This window comes from Scyliorhinus torazame, chromosome 5, assembly GCF_047496885.1.
Source record: "Scyliorhinus torazame isolate Kashiwa2021f chromosome 5, sScyTor2.1, whole genome shotgun sequence".
Classification (NCBI taxonomy): domain Eukaryota; kingdom Metazoa; phylum Chordata; class Chondrichthyes; order Carcharhiniformes; family Scyliorhinidae; genus Scyliorhinus; species Scyliorhinus torazame.
This window is the reverse complement of record NC_092711.1, coordinates 72,906,050-72,927,702: the sequence shown is the minus strand read 5'-3', so window position 1 is coordinate 72,927,702 and position 21,653 is coordinate 72,906,050. Positions and strand designations below refer to the sequence as shown.

The following is a 21,653-nucleotide window of genomic DNA, read 5'->3' as shown; positions in this document are numbered from 1 at the left end:
AGGGTTTGTGAGGGTGGGGGGTATTTGAGGGTTGCAGTATGATGGCGGTTGTATATAGGGAGGCAAGCACGCGCAGGGAATGTTATATGGACTGGGGACGAGAGACAAGGCCGCAACAGAAGCTGCGTCGGGGGGGGGGCGGGGCAGGCTCTGGAAAGTGCGGGGTTTTTCTCCTGCGCGCGGAAAGAAAGGTGGGAGGGGGAACGTAGGAACGTCTACTGATGGGGAGATTCCCACACGAGGGGGTCAAAGGGATGGCGGGGGAAGCCGGGGTCAGGAGACTTACGGGAGTGATATGGGGGGAGCAAAAAAGCTAGACAGGGATCTGGGCGGGGGGGGGGGGGGGGGGAACGGTTGCTGCTGCACTGGCCGAAAGGGAATGGGATACAGAAGAGGTGGCCGGGATGGAGGTCCCCCGATTGGGGGCCTGGAGGGCGAGGTAGACGCGGACACGGGACTGGCCCAGAGAAGGAGATGGCTAGTCGGCGGGGGGGTGGGGGGTGAGAGCCCCTCCAATCCGGCTGATAACGTGGAATGTGAGGGGCCTGAATGGGCCGGTGAAGCGGGCTCGAGTGTTCGCGCACTTGAAGGGACTGAAGGCAGACGTGGCAATGCTCCAAGAGACACACCTGAAGGTGGCGGACCAGGTTAGGTTAAGAAGGGGATGGGTAGGACAGGTATTTCACTCGGGACTGGACGCGAAAAACAGAGGGGTGGCAATTCTGGTGAGAAAACATGTTTCATTTGAGGCCAAGACTATCAAAGCGGACAAGGGAGGGAGATACGTGATCGTGAGTGGTAGGTTGCAAGGGACGTGGGTGGTGTTGGTAAATGTATACGCCCCGAACTGGGATGATGCTGGATTTATGAAGCGCATGTTGGAGCGCATTCCAGACCTGGAGATAGGAGGACTGATAATGGGAGGGGACTTTAATACAGTGCTGGATCCAGTACTAGACCGCTCCAGATCAAGGACGGGGAGAGGCCGGCGGCGGCCAGGGTGCTCAGGGGGTTTATGGACCAGATGGGGGGAGTGGACCCATGGAGGTTTGCAAGACCGCAGGCCAGAGAATTTTCTTTCTTCTCCCACGTGCACAAGGCATACTCCCGGATAGACTTCTTTGTGCTGGGCAGGGTACTTATCCCGAGGGTGGAGGGGATGGAGTATTCGGCCATAGCCGTTTCGGACCATGCCCCGCACTGGGTGGAAGTGGGGCTGGGAGAGGAGAGGGACCAGCGCCCGCTGTGGTGGTTGGATGTGGGACTGTTGGCAGATGAGGTGGTGTGTGGTAAGGTAAGGGGGTGTATTGAAAGGTACCTGGAGGCCAATGACAACGGGGAGGTGCGAGTGGGGGTGGTGTGGGAGGCGCTGAAGGCGGTGATCAGGGGAGAGCTAATCTCCATCAGGGCCCATAGAGAGAAGACAGAGGGCAGGGAAAGGAAGAGGTTAGCGGGGGAGATTTTGCGAGTGGACAGGAGATATGCAGAGGCCCCGGAGGAAAGATTACTTGGGGAAAGACGACGGCTCCAGATGGAGTTTGACCTGTTGACCACGGGGAAGGCGGAGGCACAGTGGAGGAAGGCGCAGTGGGCGACCTACGAGTGTGGGGAAAAGGCCAGTTGGATGCTGGCACACCAGCTCCGCAAGAGGGCGGCAGAGAGGGAAATAGGGGGAGTCAAAGATGGTGGGAGAGTCATGGCCCAGAGTGCAACGGAAATAAACAAGGTATTCAAGGCCTTCTACGAAGAGCTGTACAGATCCCAGCCCCCGGGGGGGAAGAGGGGATGGTAAGATTCCTGGACCAACTGCGGTTCCTGAGGGTGGAGGAGCAAGAGGTGGCTGGTCTGGGGGCACCAATCGGGTTGGAGGAGCTGAGTAAGGGCTTGGGGAGCATGCAGGCGGGGAAGGCCCCGGGGCCGGACGGGTTCCCGGTGGAGTTCTATAGAAAGTATGCGAACCTGTTGGCCCCGCTATTAGTGAGGACCTTTAACGAGGCAAGAGAGCAGGGGACCCTGCCCCCAACAATGTCGGAGGCGACAATTTCCATGATTCTGAAGCGAGACAAGGACCCACAGCAATGTGGATCGTATAGGCCGATTTTGCTCCTTAATGTGGACACTAAGCTATTGGCAAAAGTGCTGGCCACGAGGATTGAGGACTGTGTGCTGGGGATGATACATGAGGACCAGACGGGATTTGTAAAGGGCAGGCAACTAAATACGAATGTGCGGCGGCTCTTAAACGTGATAATGATGCCATCGGAGGAGGGAGAGGCGGAGATAGTGGCAGCCACGGACGCGGAAAAGGCCTTTGACCGAGTAGAGTGGGAGTACCTCTGGGAGGTGTTGCACAGGTTTGGGTTCGGGGGAGGGTTTATTAGCTGGGTTAGGCTTCTCTACAGCGCCCCGGTGGCAAGTGTGGTGACGAACCGGCGGAGGTCGGAGTACTTTCGGCTGTACCGAGGAACGAGGCAGGGGTGCCCTCTGTCCCCCCGTTGTTTGCATTGGCGATCGAACCCTTGGCCATATCACTGAGGGAGTCCAATAAATGGAAGGGGGTGGTCCGCGGGGGAGAAGAGCATCGGGTGTCGCTATATGCGGACGACCTGCTGCTGTACGTGGCGGACCCAATGGAGGGGATGGTGGAGGTCATGCAGACTTTGAGGGAGTTTAGGGAGTTCTCGGGCTATAAGCTCAATGTAGGGAAGAGCCAGCTTTTTGTATTACAGGCAGGGGACCAAGAAAGAGGGATAGGGGACCTACCGCTGAGGAGGGCGGAGGGGAGCTTTCGGTATCTAGGGATGCAGATAGCCAGGAGCTGGGGGGCCCTACACAAACTGAATCTGACGTGGTTGGTGGACCAAATGGAGGTGGACTTGAAAAGATGGGACATGTTGCCGCTCTCGTTGGCGGGTAGAGTGCAGTCGGTCAAAATGGTGGTCCTTCCGAGGTTTTTGTTTGTGTTCCAGTGCCTCCCCATCTTGATTACCAAGGGCTTTTTCAAGAGAGTAGGTAGGAGTATTATGGGGTTTGTGTGGGCGAACAAGACCCTGAGGGTAAGGAGAGGGTTCCTGGAGCGCAGTAGGGACCGAGGAGGGCTGGCGCTGCCAAACCTAGGGAGCTACTACTGGGCAGCAAACGTGGCGATGATCCGCAAGTGGGTTATGGAGGGAGAGGGGGCGGCATGGAAGAGGATGGAGATGGCGTCCTGCAAAGAAACGAGCTTGGGGGCGCTGGTGACGGCACTGCTGCCGCTCCAGCCATCGAAGTACACCACGAGTCCGGTGGTGGCGGCAACGTTAAGGATCTGGGGCCAGTGGAGATGGCATAGGGGTGCAATGGGAGCCTCGGTGTGGTCCCCGATTAGGAGTAACCACCGGTTTGTCCCGGGGAAGATGGACGGGGGGTTCCAGGGCTGGCACCGGGCGGGGATTAGAAGAATGGGGGACCTGTTCATTGATGGGACATTTGCGAGCCTAGGGGCACTGGAGGAGAAGTTTGAGCTACCCCCGGGAAATGCATTCCGATATATGCAGGTGAGGGCTTTTGTGAGGCGACAGGTCAGGGAATTTTCGCTGCTCCCGGCACAAGAAGTTCAAGACAGGGTGATTTCGGGTGTATGGGTCGGGGAGGGCAAGGTGTCGGCAATACACCAGGAGATGAAAGAAGAGGGGGAAGCGCTAGCAGAAGAGTTGAAGGGTAAATGGGAGGAGGAGCTGGGGGAGGAGATCGAGGAAGGTTTGTGGGCGGACGCCCTGGGTAGGGTTAATTCGTCCTCCTCATGTGCCAGGCTTAGCCTGATACAATTTAAGGTGTTTCGCAGAGCGCACCTGACGGGGGTGAGGTTGAGTAGGTTCTTTGGGGTAGAGGACAGATGCGTAAGATGTTCAGGGAGCCCGGCGAACCATGTCCACATGTTCTGGACATGTCCGGCACTGGAGGGGTTCTGGAGAGGAGTGGCGGGAGCAATATCTCAGGTGGTGAAAGTCCGGGTCAAGCCAAGCTGGGGGCTAGCAATATTTAGAGTAGTGGAGGCCAGCATTCTGGCCTTTGCGTCCCTGGTAGCCCGGCGAAGGATCTTGCTAATGTGGAAGGAGGCAAAGCCCCCTAGCGTGGAGGCCTGGACAAATGACATGGCTGGGTTCATAAAGTTGGAGAGGATTAAGTTTGCCTTAAGGGGGTCTGCGCAGGGGTTCTACAGGCGGTGGCAACCGTTCCTAGACTATTTCGCGGAGTGTTAGAGGAAGGTCGGTCAGCAGCAGCAGCAACCCTTGGGGGGGGGGGGGGGGGGAGAACGAGAGACTGCTTGAGAGGACGGATGAGCGGGAGATAACATGGAGGGTGGGGGAAACTGGCACGAATGGGCAAGAGCCAGTGTATAAAGCTATGTAAATATATCATCTTACCATGTATATATCTTGCTCAGGGTGATTTTGTGTTATTTTGTTACGGGTGGGGGGGGGTTTATTGTTTGTAAGGGGAAAAATTGTTATGTTTTGTTAAAAAACTTTAATGAATATATTTTCAAAAAAATAAATAAACTCTCCTGTCTCTGCCTGGAATGGACCCACATTGGCCTTCGCTAATCTTTTCCTTTTCACATTCCTGTTGAAGCTTTTCCAGTCATTTTTTATGTTTCTCGCCAGTTTGCTCTCATCAGTTTCTTGGTCCTCCTTTGCTGAATTCTAATGGATCTCATGGAATCTTTAACTTTTCTTGTTAGCCACGGTTACATCACTTTTCCTGTTGGAATTTTGTTCCTTAAAGGAATCTATATTTGTTGTATATGTGTGAAATTAAAGTTGTTCAATCACAGAGGACCGTAGGCTGCTCTCACCTTTGACAGAGAGAGAGCTGACTGGAGGTGATTTAACCCGAGGGTCAGCACACCTCAGACGAGGGGCCTGGTTGAGAAGGCGGGGCCTTCATGAATAAACTCAGCCAGTACGGGAGTTGAATCCTCACTGTTGGCCTTGCTCTGCATCACAAACCAGTCGTCCTGACAACTGAGCTAACAAACCCCCTGATAAATATGTAATAATTCCTTAAATATTAGGTATTATCTGTACCAATCAGTTTCCCAGATCACCCCAGACAAATTGCCCCTCACACCGTGATAGTTTTCCTCTGTGAGGAACACCCAGATAAATTAAACAAAAAAAACATGTAACCACCAGGGCCCATCTCCATGGCAACATGGCTTGGGGGGGTGGGGGGGGGGGGGTTCCAAACAGAAATTGAAACTAAATATCTTCAAACTTCCAAACCCCCTTTCACTCTGTGATCCTTGTGCAATTTGAAGCCAGGGATTAGCAACAAGGCTCAAAGAGCATCAGCCCACTGGAGGCAAAGTGGTGAGACCGGTCAGTCCAGCAGAAAGAAACCCTCCGACCATCCCCACTGACCACCTGTCAGAATGAACAAAATGCAGTCCTGGGTGTAGAGCAGAAACAATAACAGCAGAATCTAACCCCTGTAATCGATTGTGAAATTGTTAGTGTCACAGCAGATGCGATTAAACATGCAATCCCGTCTCACATTGAGAGGTGGACGGTCTCTCCCCAGTGTGAACTCGCTGGTGTCTCCGCAGGTTGGATGAATCACGGAACCCTTTCCCACACTGAGAGCAGGTGAACGGCCTCTCCCCAGTGTGAATTCGCTGGTGTGTCCGCAGGTAAGATAACTGAGCAAATCCTTTCCCACACTGAGAACAGATGAATGGCCTCTCCCCAGTGTGAATTCGCTGATGTCTCTGCAGGGTTGATGAATCACGGAATCCCTTCCCACACTGAGAGCAGGTGAATGGCCTCTCCCCAGTGTGAACTCGCTGGTGTGTCTGCAGGGCGGATAACTGAGTGAATCCCTTCCCACACTGAGAGCAGGTGAATGGCCTCTCCCCATTGTGAATTCGCTGGTGTGTCTGCAGGCCGGATGACTGAGTGAATCCCTTCCCACACTGAGAACAGGTGAATGGCCTCTTCCCAGTGAGAATTCGCTGATGTCTCTGCAGGGTTGATGAATCACGGAATCCCTTCCCACACTGAGAGCAGGTGAATGGCCTCTCCCCAGTGTGAACTCGCTGGTGTGTCTGCAGGCCGGATGACTGAGTGAATCCCTTCCCACACTGAGAGCAGGTGAACGGCCTCTCCCCAGTGTGAACTCGCTGGTGTGTCTTCAGGGCGGATAATTGACTGAATCCCTTCCCACACTGAGAGCAGGTGAATGGCCTCTCCCCAGTGTGACTGCGTCGATGAGTCTCCAGCTCTGATGGGGCTCGGAATGCCTTGCCACAGTCCCCACATTTCCACGGTTTCCCCATGTCTAGGGTCTCCCCGTGGCTCTTCAGGTTGGATGATCAATTGAAGCCTCTTCCACAGACACAACATGGGTATGGTCTCTCCCTGCTGTGAATGTTATGTTTATTCAGGCTGTGTAACTGGTTAAAGTTCTTTACACAGTAAGTTCACTGGAACTGTCTGTGCGGAGTCTGCACGTTCTCCCCGTGTCAGCGTGGGTTTCCTCCGGGTGCTCCGGTTTCCTCCCACAGTCCAAAGACGTGCAGGTTAGGTGGATTGGCTGTGATAAATTGCCCTTAGTTTCGGAAAAGGTTGGGTGGGGTTATTGGGTTATGGTGATAGGGTGGAGGTGTGGGCTTAGGCAGGGTGATCTTTCCAAGGGCCGGTGCAGACTCGATGGGCCAAATTCTGGGAGTCTATGTACTCTCTCACTTGGTTGTGTGTTGTGTGGGTCTCGGTGCTTTTCCAGTCACACTGATGTTTGAAATCATTAGCTGACAGTTCGGGTAAACATTTCTCCTTCTAGATTCAAAGGCCGATGATGTTCAGGTTCCAAGTGACTCTGTCAGATCGAGACGTAATGTTTGAGATTTCTGTCTGTAATTCCTCCTCATCTAATATCCTGTAAAAACAATTTACAAAATTCATCACTGTTAGTACAGGATCAAAACTTAGAACAGACAATTCTCGTTTCTATGGAACATTTGTCCTCTCCTATTCCACGAAAGCTGTAAAGCTCCATCCCACATACTCTCCCTCCATTATCACTCTGCTGTATCTAATATTCACCCTTGCAATTCCCCTTAAGGTGCGGATTCATGTTGATTGACAGATCCAAGCTCACAGCTTCCTGTCCAGGAGATCACAACAAATATGAGCTGCAGTCGGCCATTCGGCCCATCGAGCCTGAACCATTCAATGGGATCATTGGCTGACCTACCTCAGCACCGTTTTCCCACACTATCCCCCTGTCACAATGGTCAGCACAGTGGTTAGCACTGTTGATTCACAGCTCCAGGGTCCCAGGTTCGATTCCGGCTTGGGTCACTGTCTGTGCGGAGTCTGCACATCCTCCCCGTATGTAGCGTGGGGTTCCTCTGGGTGCTCCGGTTTCCTCCCACAGTCCAAAGATGTGCAGGTTAGGTGGATTGGCCATGATAAGAACTAGAAGCAGGAGTAGGCCATCTGGCCCCTCGAGCCTGCTCCACCATTCAATGAGATCATGGCTGATCTTTTGTGGACTCAGCTCCACTTTCCGGCCCGAACACCATAACCCTTAATCCCTTTATTCTTCAAAAAACTATCTATCTTTATCTTAAAAACATTGAATGAAGGAGCCTCTACTGCTTTACTGGGCAAGGAATTCCATAGATTCACAACCCTTTGGGTGAAGAAGTTCCTCCTGAACTCAGTCCTAAATCTACTTCCCCTTATTTTGAGGCTATGCCCCCTAGTTCTGCTTTCACCCGCCAGTGGAAACAACCTGCCCGCATCTATCCTATCTATTCCCTTCATAATCTTATATGTTTCTATAAGATCCCCCCTCATCCTTCTAAATTCCAGCGAGTACAGTCCCAGTCTACTCAACCTCTCCTCGTAATCCAACCCCTTCAGCTCTGGGATTAACCTAGTGAATCTCCTCTGCACACCCTCCAGTGCCAGTACGTCCTTTCTCAAGTAAGGAGACCAAAACTGAACACAATACTCCAGCTGTGGCCTCACTAACACCTTATACAATTGCAGCATAACCTCCCTAGTCTTAAACTCCATCCCTCTAGCAATGAAGGACAAAATTCCGTTCGCCTTCTTAATCACCTGTTGCACCTGTAAACCAACTTTTTGCGACTCATGCACTAGCACACCCAGGTCTCTCTGCACAGCAGCATGTTTTAATATTTTATCATTTAAATAATAATCCCTTTTGCTGTTATTCCTACCAAAATGGATAACCTCACATTTGTCAACATTGTCTGCCATCTGCCAGACACAAGCCCATTCACTTAACCCATCCAAATCCCTCTGCAGACTTCTGGTATCTTCTGCACTTTTTGCTTTCCCACTCACCTTAGTGTCGTCTGCAAACTTGGACACATTGCCCTTGGTCCCCAACTCCAAATCATCTATGTAAATTGTGAACAATTGTGAGCCCAACACTGATCCCTGAGGGACACCACGAGCTATTGATTGCCAACCAGAGAAACACCCATTAATCCCCACTCTTTGTTTTCTATTAATTAACCAATCCTCTATCCATGCGACTACTTTACCCTTAATGCCATGCATCTTTATCTTATGCAGCAACCTTTTGTGTGGCACCATGTCAAAGGCTTTCTGGAAATCCAGATATACCACATCCATTGGCTCCCCGTTATCTACCGCTCTGGTATTGTCCTCAAAAAATTCCACTAAATTAGTTAGGCATGACCTACCCTTTATGAACCCATGCTGCGTCTGCCCAATGGGACAATTTCCATCCAGATGCCTCGCTATTTCTTCCTTGATGACAGATTCCAGCATCTTCCCTACTACCGAAGTTAAGCTCACTGACCTATAATTACCCGCTTTCTGCCTACCTCCTTTTTAAAACAGTGGTGTCACGTTTGCTCATTTCCAATCCGCCAGGACCACCCCGGAGTCTAGTGAATTTTGGTAAATTATCACTAGTGCATTTGCAATTTCCCTAGCCATCTCTTTTAGCACTCTGGGATGCATTCCATCAGGTCCAGGAGACCTGTCTACCTTTAGCCCCATTAGCTTGCCCATCACTACCTCCTTGGTGATCACAATCGTCTCAAGGTCCTCACCTGTCATAGCCTCATTTCCATCAGTCACTGGCATGTTATTTGTGTCTTCCACTGTGAAGACCGACCCAAAAAACCTGTTCAGTTCCTCAGCCATTTCCTCATCTCCCATTATTAAATCTCCTTCTCATCCTCTAATGGACCAATATTTACCTCAGCCACTCTTTTTTAAAAATATATTTGTAGAAACTTTTACTATCTGTAACATCTGTTACATCTTCTCCAGTCCTTCGAGATCCATTTTACAATATGGAGACTTGAACTAATCTGAGCAGCAGACTCACCGTTGTCCTCAAATGCCTGTATGTTGCAGTATTTTACACATTTTACTATTAGCTGAATGTACGATGGGACAGAATAAGATCCAACGGGCCAGTCTGTGACACTGTAGAACATCGGGCAGCACGGTAGCACAATGGTTAGCACAATGGCTTGACAGCACCAGGGTCCCAGGTTCGATTCCGGCTTGGGGTCACTGTCTGTGCGGAGTCTGCACGTTCTCCCCGTGTCTGCGTGGGTTTCCATCGGGTGCTCCAGTTTCCTTCCACAATCCAAAGATGTGCAGGGATATGTGGATTGGCTATGCTAAATTGCCCTTAGCATCCAAAAAAGTTAAGGGAAGGTGGGGTTACGGGGATAGGGTGGAAGTGTGGGGATAGGGTGGAGGTGTGGGGTTAGGTAGGGTGCTAAGGCCGGTGCAGACTCGATGCGCCAAACGGCCTCCTTCTGCACTGTAGATTCTGTGATTCTGTATCTACAAACTTGCCTCTTCCCCTTACTGCTAAAAAGTTGGCTTTTTCATTCTTAACCTGTCAGTGATGACATTAAGAATAATGTGTCAGAGAAAGCCTGGATTTCAGCTCGGTGACACTGGGCCAGACTAAAGTTTAATTCATAGGATTGTTGAGCTAATGTCTCCATTTCATTTGATGGACCTAGAAGGACTGAGGAAGATACAGGAAAGTTTATCGGAATGAAGCCTGAACGGACAGGTTACAGCCAGCAAGAAATGCAGAGGCTCGATGAGCCGTATGGTCTGCATCCACTCCCATTTCTTGTGTTTTCATGAACATCACGGTCAGTCATTTCCATGCAGACACAACCAACTAACAGTTCATCGCCATCCTTCCCATATTCCAGGATTCCAAACACACTTTCCAGGTGACAGTGATTTACTTGTACTTCTTGCGATCCAGTATTGTGTATTCACTGCTCACGATTTGGTCTCCCCCACACTGAGGAGATTAAATCTGGATTGGTGACTGTGGAACATCACCATTCAGTCTGCAAGCATAATCCTGAGCTTCTGACCATTTAATATTTTAATTCCCTGCCCCACTCCCACTCTGTCCTCGGCCTCCTGCACTGCTCCAATAAAGCTCAAAGGAAACTCGAGGAACAGAACCTCATCCTTGATCAGGCAATTTCTGACCTTCCAGACACAACATTCATTTCAGTAATTTCAGATTATAATCATCACTCCGATATTTTCAGACAGTTGGTGCTGGTAACGGTTCTGCTGTTGCCATTTATACCTCACCTGGACCTGTCTTTTATTTCTTCTCTTATCCTATTAGTTTATTTACTGATCTCATTGTCTCCCAGTTTTGTCTTGCACCATTATCCCCTTTGTCATTTAATCACTTCAGCCTCACATCCTCCCAAACTGCCCCCTCTGAAATGGCCCAGCAAGCCACTCAGTTCAAGGGCAATTAGGGGTGGGCTCAGCCAGCGACACCCACATCCCAAGAACAAATAAAGGAAAGTCGGCAGTTAGAAAGGCAAATGCAATGTTCGCATTCATTTTAAGAGAGCTACAATACAAGTGCAGGGATGTACTGCCATGCCTCTCATCAGACCACATTTTGAGTATTGTGAGCAGTTTTGGGCCCCGTGTCTAAGGAAGGATGTACTGGCCTTGGAGGGTGTCTGGAGGAGGATCACAAGAATGATCCCTGGAATGAAAGATTTGTCATATGAGGAGCGATTGGGGACTCTGGGTCTGTACTCGATGGAGTTTAGAAGGATGAATGGGAATCTCATTGAAACTTACAGAATACCCAGATAGAGTGGACGTGGAGAAAATGTTTCCACTGGTAGGAGAGATTAGAATCCGAGGGCATAGCCTCAGACTGAAGGGACGATCATTTAAAACTGAGGGGAGGAGGAATTTCTTCAGCCTGAGGGTGGTGAACCTGTGGAACTCTTCGCTGAAGAAGACTGTGGAGGCCAAGTCACATAAACATCGAACTTGATAGTGCAGAAAGACGCCATTTGCCCCATCAAGTATGCACACCGACCCTCTGAAAGAGCACCCTACTCAGAGCCACTCTCCCACCCTATCCCCTTAACCCCACCTAACCAACACATCCCCGGACACCGAAGGCAATTTAGCATGGGCAATCCACCTAACCTGCACATCTTTGGACTGTGGGAGGAAAGTGGAGCATCCGGAAGAAACCCACGCAGACACGGGGAGAAAGTGCAAACTCCACACAGACAGTGACCCAAGGCTGGAATTAACCTGCGTCCCTGGCACTGTGAGGTAGTAGTGCTAACCATGTGCCACCACGTGATGTCAGTCACTGAGTGTTTTTAAGATAGAGATAGATAGGTACTTGATTTATAAGGGGATCAGGTATTACAGGGAGAAAGCAGGTGAATGGGGATGAGATACATATCAGCCATGGTCAAATGGCCTAATTCTGCTGCCTTATCTTTTGTAATTATGGTCTCTTGACTTGTTTAGCCAGGCTCAAACTGTGACACCATTACATTAGCTCTCTCGCTACAAACGGTAAAATGGTCGGTAAGGGACCAACCATGAGAGGAACCCGGGAGGGAGCGAGCAGGCAGTGTATATACCGTATTGTAAATGAATCTAGTTCTTTACTCAGTGTGGATTCTCCAAGTCCTTATTATTATTTTTTTAAATTTAGAGTACCCAATTCATTTTTCCAATTAAGGGGCAGTTTAGCATGGCCAATCCACTACCCTGCACATCGTTGGGTTGTGGGGGCGAAACCCACGCAAACACGGGGAGAATGTGCAAACTCCACATGGACAGTGACCCAGAGCTGGGATCGAACCTGGGAACTTGGTGCCGTGAGGCCACAGTGCTAACCCACTGCGCCACCGTGCTGCCCTACCGTGTCCATATTAAACTTCCCCTGCAAAAGTCACAGAATTAGAAGTGAGATAATCAATCTCTCGCAGACATCATGTCTGTAAACATTTAACCTAGCTTTTCATAATATTACTGCAAAATACAAACTATGAAGTATGACCATTTCTTATATTTATCACGTTCGTCTCCCCCTCTCTTTCCCGGCCTCTGTACTTGTTGATAAACTATTCAATTTCCAAATTCTTCCAGCTTGGATAAAAGGTCACCGGCCTGAAGCATTCACTCTGGTCCTCTGCACAGATGTTGTTTGGCCTGCTCCGTGTTTCTACTATTTTCTGTTTTGAGGTCGGATTTCCAGCATCTACAGTATCTGGTTTTTGGGTCACTGTGGATCAGGTTTCTCTCACTGTTCCCTGTTTTTAAAATAAATTTAGAATACCCAATTATTTTTTTTCCAATTAATGGGCAAGTTAGCGTGACCAATCCACCTAACCTGCACATCTTTGGGTTGTGGGGGTGAAACCCACGCAGACATGGGGAGAATGTGCAGACTCCACACGGACAGTGACCCAGGGCCGGGATTTGAAATCGGGTCCTCATGCGCCATAGTCCCAGTGCTAACCACTGCGCCACGTGCCACCCTACTGTTCCCTGTTTAAAGGTGAAGAAGGAGTTTTTCAAGAATGAAACACATGAACTCTCACCCTGTCCAACATGAAACTGAACTCACTGTTAGTTCCTTATCAGTAACAATTTTAAACACAAAGTTTCCAGGCGGGATCGAAGCGGGAATTTCTCATGTAAAGTAAAGGTGATCAACAGCACACTGGGTAATGAGTTTGAATCCCCCCCACCCCCGGACAGAGGGGAACTGACCATCCACCACCCCCCCCCCCACCCCGGACAGAGGGGAACTGACCACCCCCCACCCTGGACTGAGGGGAACTGACCATCCCCCCCCCCCACACAGGACAGTGGGGAACTGACCATTCCCCCCTTCCAGGACAGAGGGGAACTGACCATCTCCCCTCCCCCCCCACCCTGGACAGAGGGGAACTGACCATCCTCCACACCCCGGACAGAGGGGAACTGACCATTCCCCCCCCACCCAGGACAGAGGGGAACTGACCATCCCCCCGCTCCCAGGACAGAGGGGAACTGACCATCCCCCCCCCACCCTGGACAGAGGGGAACTGACCATCTCCCCACCCCTGGACAGAGGGGAACTGACCATCCCCCCCCCACACAGGACAGAGGGGAACTGCCCATCCCCCCGCTCCCAGGACAGAGGGGAACTGACCATCCCCCCCCCCACCCCAGACAGAGGGGAACTGACCATCCCCCCCCCCACCCCAGACAGAGGGGAACTGACCATCCCCCCGCCCCTGGACAGAGGAGAACTGACCAACCCCCCCCACCCAGGACAGAGGGGAACTGACCATACCCACGCTCCCAGGATAGAGGGGAACTGACCATCCCCCCCCCCCCACCCTGGACAGAGGGGAACTGACCATCCCCCCACCCCCGGACAGAGGGGAACTGACCATCCCCCCCACACAGGACAGAGGGGAACTGACCCCCCCACCCCCACCCCGGACAGAGGGGAACTGACCCCCCCCCCCACCCCGGACAGAGGGGAATTGACCATCCCCCCACCCCGGACAGAGGGGAACTGACCATCCCCCCCACCCCGGACAGAGGGGAACTGACCCCCCCACCCCCACCCCGGACAGAGGGGAACTGACCATCCATCTCCAGCTCTAATTCGCAAACACAAAATGCCGCCAAGAATCAGCCAATCAGGCTGAGCCTGTGGCTGCGCCACAACACCCCATTTGCTTTACTATCTACTCTCTCAATATATCTTGCAGATATACAAAATCCTTTTCCTTCACCTCCCGCCTCTATCTCTCTCCTTTCGGAGACCAGGTGGAAGGTTTCCTCCCCGAAGGGCAACTTGACCAGAAGTTTGACAAATCTTTCAAACCTTCAGCCTCCATCACCATAAAGCAGCAGTGCGAACCACCGTGCGACCGGAGACTAGGAAGAACTGATGATGAAAGTTACTGGATTATTGTGAAAACTCAACTGGTTCACCAATGTCCTTCAGGGAGGGAACCTGCCACCTGATCTGGACCTACACAGGACTCTGGCCTCTACGAAAGGAGAGAGATAGAGGTTTGAGGTGAAGGAAAAGGATTTTGTATATCTGCAAGACATATTGAGAGAGTAGTTAGTAAAGCAAATGGGGTGTTGAGCTTCATAAGCAGGAATACTGATAGAAAAACCGGGAAGTGATGCTGAATCTTTATAACGCTCTGGTTATTGTGTCCGGATCCGGTAACCAGACTTTAGGAAGGAAGTGAAGATTCTGAGAAGTTGCAGATTTACCAGAATAGTTTGAGCAAAAGAAGCTGAGGGGAGATTTCATTCAGGTTCTCAAGATTCTGACGTGTTTGGATAAGGTAAACAAAACAATCTGGGACAGAGATTTACATTTTTGGATAAGAAATAGAGGGGGATGTGGGGGAGAATATTTTTACACAGTGAGTGATAATGACCCAAAACCTGCTGCCATGAAGGGGTGGAAATAGACACGATGAATAATTTTGAAGGACATTGGAGAGACACTGGAGGGAAATAAAGCTGCAAGGACACGGGATAGAGCAGGAGAATGGGATTGACTGGATTGCTGTAGTGAGCTGGCATGGTTCAATGGGTGGAATGGCCTCCTCTGTACCATTCTGACTCTATGGCTCTTTCCAAGAAATCCTTAAATCCTTACAGTGCAGAAGGAGCCCATTCGGTCCATCGAGTCTGTACTGACCCTCTGAAAGAACACCCTACCGAGGCCTACTTTCCCACCCTATTCCCATAACACTACCTCGCCTTTTGTACACAAAGGGACAATTTAGCACGGCCAATACACCTAAACTACACATTTTTGTGGGAGGTAACCGGAGCACCCGGAGGAAACCCACGCAGACTCGGGAGAATGTGCACAGTCCACACAGCCTTTCCTGTAATTGTACCTTGTAATTTAACTCTGGGCGTTCAGATATCACTCGGGTAAATCTGTGCTACATTCTGTCCTTCCTCAGGTTTGTTGCCCAGAGCTGAACACAGTTCTCCAGGTTTGGCTTAACCAGGGTTTGTGAATCTCGGGGCTTTTCCAGTCACACTGAGACCTGAAATCTTCCCTCACAGACAGAACAGACAAACCTTTTACCTTCCACACCCAGATGCTGCTGATATTCAGGGTCTGATGAACCGAGTGACTCTGTCAGATCGCGATGTGATGTCTGGTTTGAGTTTCCGTCTGTCAATCCTCCACTTCCAGTATCCTGCAAATGTACAGAAACCATCACCTGTCACAGTTAACTTCTCCGAACAAATGATTCACAGGAGCATCAGAGCAGATTTACGAGATGTAGCCAACAAGCATTCTCGCTGAACTAATTTTATTGTTTACACAAAGTGGCACAGTTCTAACTTTCTGAACACATGCACAGTCACTGTTTAAAGTTTCAATCTGGTATATATAAACACGCACTCTCACCTACCCTTGCAGGCACCGCTTATCTTGTTATTGTCCACTGTCCCTATCTGTTACTGAGACAGCCGTTACCTCCTGTTCCTTGTTATTGAAGCTCGCTGTCCTTGCGAGAACACAGCTGCAAATGCTGCTGACTTGTGCGTTCAGTTTTACAAAGGTCAATTAGAATCTTAGTAACAATCTGTAACCCCGTATCTGTTGTTTTATTCAGTCTGAAACCTCATTCTTAAATCATATTATTACCTTAACATGTACTATTTATTTCCCCTTTACACAGTGCAGGATAGAAATCCACAGCATTCTCTCCACCTGCTCCCTGGTCCAGGATGACCGCTCCTGCTCCCTGGTCCATTGTCCAGGATGACCGCTCCTGCTCCCTGGTCCAGGATGACCGCTCTTGCTCCCTGGTCCAGGATGACCGCTCCTGCACCCTGGTCCAGGATGACCGTTCCTGCTCCCTGGTCCAGGATGACCGCTCCTGCTCCTTGGTCCAGGATGACCGCTCCTGCTCCCTGGTCCAGGATGACCGCTCCTGCTCCCTGGTCCAGGCTGGCCGCTCCTGCTCCCTGTTCCAGGAAGACCGCTCCTGCTCCCTGGTCCAAGATGACCGCGCCTGCTCCCTGGTCCAGGATGACTCCCCTGCTCCCTGCTCCAGGATGACCGCTCATGCTCCCTGGTCCAGGATGACCGCTCCTGCTCCCTGGTCCATTGTCCAGGATGACCGCTCCTGCTCCCTGGTCCAGGATGACCGCTCTTGCTCCCTGGTCCAGGATGACCGCTCCTGCACCCTGGTCCAGGATGACCGTTCCTGCTCCCTGGTCCAGGATGACCGCTCCTGCTCCTTGGTCCAGGATGACCGCTCCTGCTCCCTGGTCCAGGATGACCGCTCCTGCTCCCTGGTCCAGGCTGGCCGCTCCTGCTCCCTGTTCCAGGAAGACCGCTCCTGCTCCCTGGTCCAAGATGACCGCGCCTGCTCCCTGGTCCAGGATGACTCCCCTGCTCCCTGGTCCAGGATGGCCGCTTCTGCTCCCTGGTCCAGGATGACCCCTCGTGCTCCCTGGTCCAGCATGACCGCTCCTGCTCCCTTGTCCAGGATGACCGCTCCTGCTCCCTGGTCAAGTTGACCGCTCCTGCTCCCTGGTCCAGGAAGACCGCTCCTGCTCCCTGGTCCAGCCTGACCGCTCCTGCTCCCTGGTCCAGGATGACCGCTCCTGCTCCCTGGTCCAGGATGGCCGCTCCTGCTCCCTGGTCCAGGATGACCCCTTGTGCACCCTGGTCCAGGATGACCCCTCGTGCACCCTGGTCCAGGATGACCGCTCCTTGTCCCTGGTCCAGGATGACCGCACCTGCTCCCTGGTCCAGGACGACCACTCCTCCCTGGTCCAGGATGACCGCTCCTGCTCCCTGGTCCAAAATGACCGCTCCTGCTCCCTGGTCCAGGATGACCGCTCCTGCTCCCTGGTCCAGGATGACTGCTCCTGCTCCCTGGTTCAGGATGACCACTGCTGCTCCCTGGTCCAGGATGACCGCACCTGCTCCCTGGTCCAGGATGACCACTCCTCCCTGGTCCAGGATGACCACTCCTGTTCCCTGGTCCAGGATGACTGCTCCTGCTCCCTGGTCCAGGATGACCGCTCCTGCTCCCTGGTCCAGGGTGACCGCTCCTGCTCCCTGGTCCAGGATGACTGCTCCTGCTCCCTGGTCCAGGATGACCGCTCCTGCTCCCTGGTCCAAAATGACCGCTCCTGCTCCCTGGTCCAGGATGACCGCTCCTGCTCCCTGGTCCAGGATGACTGCTCCTGCTCCCTGGTTCAGGATGACCACTGCTGCTCCCTGGTCCAGGATGACCGCACCTGCTCCCTGGTCCAGGATGACCACTCCTCCCTGGTCCAAGATGACCGCTCCTGTTCCCTGGTCCAGGATGACTGCTCCTGCTCCCTGGTCCAGGATGACCGCTCCTGCTCCCTGGTCCAGGGTGACCGCTCCTGCTCCCTGGTCCAGGATGACTGCTCCTGCTCCCTGGTCCAGGATGACCGCTCCTGCTCCCTGGTCCAGGATGACTGCTCCTGCTCCCTGGTTCAGGATGACCGCTCCTGCTCCCTGCTGCACATTGACTCTTGTTGTCATCAGCAGTCGCTCGATTCAAGGATGGCGTCTTCTCAGGTTTGTGTGTTTCTGCCCTGGGTCTTCATGAGACTGAACAGAGCTGCAGATTTTTGGACACATGGGGCAGGACATCCCATCAGACAGTGGGATCCAGAGAGCAGAATTTGCTTAATATGCTTTCCTCTGCTGCTGTTCTGCTTCATTAATCAGGCACCTGGGTCTCTACAAACCAGGGTCATGGTTGTCAAATTACCCAGGTCAACGGTAATGCAGTTTGATGGTCACAAAGAACAAAGAAAAGTACAGCACAGGAACAGGCCATTCGGCCCTCCAAGCCTGCACCAACCATGCTGCTCGTCTGAACTAAAAGCCCTTACCCTTCCGGGGACCGTATCCTGCTATTCCCATCCTATTCTTGTATTTTTCAAGACGCTCCTTAAAAGTCACTATCATCCCTGCTTCCACTACCTCCCCCGGCAGCGAGTTCCAGGCTCCCACCACCCTGTGTGTAAACAAATGTGCCTCGTCCATCTTCTTCAAAGCTTGCCCCTCGCACCTTAAACCTATGTTCCCTAGCAATTGACTCTTTCACTCTGAGAAAAAACTTCTGACTATCCATTCTGTCCATGCCCCTCATAATCTTGCAGACTTCGATCAGATCGCACCTCAACCTCCGTCATTCCAGTGAGAACAAACCAAGTTTCTCCAACCGCTCCTCACAGCTAATCCCTCCCTACCAGACAACACGCTGGTAAATCTTTTCTGTATCCTCTCCAAAGGCTTCCCATCCTTCTGGTAGTCTGTCGACCAGAATTGAACTCCATATTCCAAGTGCGGCCTAACTAAGGTTCTATAAAGCTGCAACATGATTTGCCAATTTTTAAACTCAATGCCCCGGCCGACGAAGGTAACATGTCATATGCCTTTTTGACTACCTTCTCCACCTGTGCTTCCACTTTCAGTGACCTGTGTACCTGTACACCCAGATCCCTCTGCCTATCAATACTCTTGAGGGTTCTGCCATTTACTGTATATTTCCCATCTGTATTAGACCTTCCAAAATGCATTACCTCACGTTTGTCCGGATTAAATTCCATCTGCCAACTTTCCGCCCAAGTCTCCAACCAATCTATATCCTGCTGTATCCTCTAACGGTCCTCATCGCGATCCATAATTCTACTAATCTTTGTGTCACCTGCAAACTCACAAATCAAACCAGTTACATTTTCCTCCAAAACATTAATATATATTACAAACAGCAAAGATCCCAGCACTGATCCCTGAGGCACGCCACTAGTCACAGCTCTCCATCAGAAACGTACCCGTGCACTGCTACCCTCTGTCTTCTCTGACTGAGCCAGTTCTGTATCCATCTTGCCAGCTCACCTCTGATCCAGTGTGACTTCACCTTTTGTACCAGTCTGCCATGAGGGACCTTACAAAGACCTTACTGAACATAGAACATACAGTGCAGAAGGAGGCCATTCAGCCCATCGAGTCCGCACAGACCCACTTAAGCCCTCACTTCCACCCTATCCCCGTAACCGACCCACTTAAGCCCTCACTTCCACCCTATCCCCATAACCGACAAATTAAGCCCTCATTTCCACCCTATCCCAATAACCCCTCCTCACCTTTTTTTTTTGGACACTAAGGGCAATTTAGCATGGCCAATCCACCTAACCTGCATGTCTTGGACTGTGGGAAGAAACCAGAGCACCCGGAGGAAACCCACCCAGACACGGGGAGAGCGTGCAGACTCCGCACAGTGACCCAGCGGGAAATCTAACCTGGGACCTTGGCGCTGTGAAGCCACAGTGCTAGCCACTTGTGCTAACGTGCTGCCCATGTAGTCCTTGTAGACAAATTCCACTGCCCTCCACTCATCAATTATCTTTGTCCCTTCCTCAAAAACTCGATCAAGTTAGTGAGACACGACCTCGCCTTCATAAAACCATGTTTACTTCTCGCTAATATGTCCACTTATTTCCAAGTGGGAATAAATCTTTTCTCAAAAGAATTCTCTCCCATAATTTCCTGCCACTGACGTGTAATTACCTGAATTATCCATGCTACCCTTCTTTTTTTTATTGGGTTTTTGAACAAAGTATATTTGGCGTTATGTACACAGAATATGATATATATATATGTACATATACATAGAAGAGAAGGGCACACAAACATATCACAAAAAAAGTAACAATAAAAAAGAAATAAAAAATCAAATGAAGTAACTGGTCGAGTATTATGCACCAGCTCAACAGCAGCAACTCTGTACAATTGGCAAAATTATTTATAGCACCGAAGTAGGCATCTGTTTGTGTGTGTGTGTGTGTGGTGGGGGGCGGGGGGGGGGGGGGCGGGGGGGGGGGGGGGAGACTGGGGAGGTAGATATACACTTGGGTGCCGGAGAAACAATTACAGAGGGCAATACTTGATGGGTCTGGTGTTGGTGTTGTCACTTGCTTCTCCCAGGCGGACTTCGCTGCCAGTATCGTCTCGCGCTCACCCGCGCTTTGGCCATTCCTCCCGTCTTTCACCTGTATACTATCCTTGCTACCCTTCTTTGTTTTTTTATAAATTTAGAGTACCCAATTCATTTTCTCCAATTAAGGGGCAATTTAGCATGGCCAATCCACCTAACCTGCACATATTTTTGGGTTGTGGGGGTGAAATATATTTTAGCAAATAGCTGCAGTGATATCAGAGTGTGGGTGGAGCTGGGCTGTCCATCTTCACTGCAGCTATTTGATAAACACCAGGTTCTTAAAGGTACTCTCACATGACAATTCTGAATTCTCCCTCTGTGTACCTGAACAGGCTCCGGAATGTGCTGACTGGGGGCTTTTCACTGTAACTTCATTGCAGTGTTAATGTAAGACTACTTGTGACAATAAAGATTAGGATTATAAAAAAATGTTCCAGCAAATTTCCATCCCACCCGCGATGATTCTCACGGCCGGAATTATGACCCCAACAAATGGGGTGAAGCCAAATCTTTAAAAGTCAATCTGTATTTCAAATTGTTGCCGTGCTGTCAGAGAAAAGGTTAACTTTTCTGCTTGTTTACAAAAGGGAAGAGGAAACATTCACAAAGCTTCCCACAACTTGTGAGCTCTGAAACATAATTTCAATGCTGAAGTTTATCTTCAGAGATTGAAACGTTTTGGTGTCTTTTCCAATTGGACCAGTAAATTGTGATTCGCACTGAAAGGTTTACTTTCACTCAGTAATTAGAACATTTCACTTTCTCAGCACTGACACTTCAGATCAAATCCCAATTGTTCTCTTCCCTTGTAGCTGGTGTGTGGAGATCAAGTTCACTGTAGATCTGTCAGCACAGAGACCGCACTGTGCTTCTGGATACACTCAGTTTGCAAGTAGATGAATCTTTTAAACATCAGCCAAGTGAAGGTCTTCCCCTGACTCTAAGGAGTGAGATGTCCCTGTAGTTGATGCTGTCTCCCTGTCACTGCTGTTTTTATTGCATCACACATGTTCCGTGGACCAGTCTCACAGCCCAAAAGAGGAGGGCAGGAAGGTGTGACAGTCGATGGGACTTTCTGTGTGTGAGCAGTTCAGCTGGAATTCCATCCTTGCCGGGTGCTTTCTGCTTGCTCAGCAATCAATGGCCTTTTCCAGCTCAAATGATGAGAATTCCTTGTCCAACTCAACCAAGATAGGAAGCTGTAGGAGAGTCAAACAGAGACTGGGCGATGCCCTTCTCACAGGGGTGCAGCTCACTGTTGTGTTCAACCCAGCTCCTC

At 50.9% G+C, this 21,653-nt stretch overlaps 2 protein-coding genes across 3 annotated transcripts in view; one reads left to right on the top strand and one right to left on the bottom strand.

The window, feature by feature from the left end:
* The window catches only part of LOC140418434 (uncharacterized), a 36,491-nt gene that overhangs the window by 10,156 nt on the left and 4,682 nt on the right, over nucleotides 1-21,653 (top strand). Inside the window, exon 1 of one of the 2 annotated variants that reach the window (XM_072501905.1) lies at nucleotides 14,385-14,409. The exons of the other annotated variant lie outside the window; for it this stretch is intronic. The gene's annotated coding sequence lies outside the window, so the exon portion shown is untranslated. Of the gene's footprint in view, nucleotides 1-14,384; nucleotides 14,410-21,653 lie in introns of those variants that run through there. 2 annotated transcript variants of the gene reach the window in all.
* On the bottom strand, nucleotides 5,228-6,915 carry LOC140418433 (uncharacterized). The gene has a single exon (XM_072501902.1). The coding sequence runs from the start codon at nucleotides 6,317-6,319 to the stop codon at nucleotides 5,516-5,518; it is 804 nt and encodes a 267-aa protein (XP_072358003.1). The 5' UTR covers nucleotides 6,320-6,915; the 3' UTR covers nucleotides 5,228-5,515.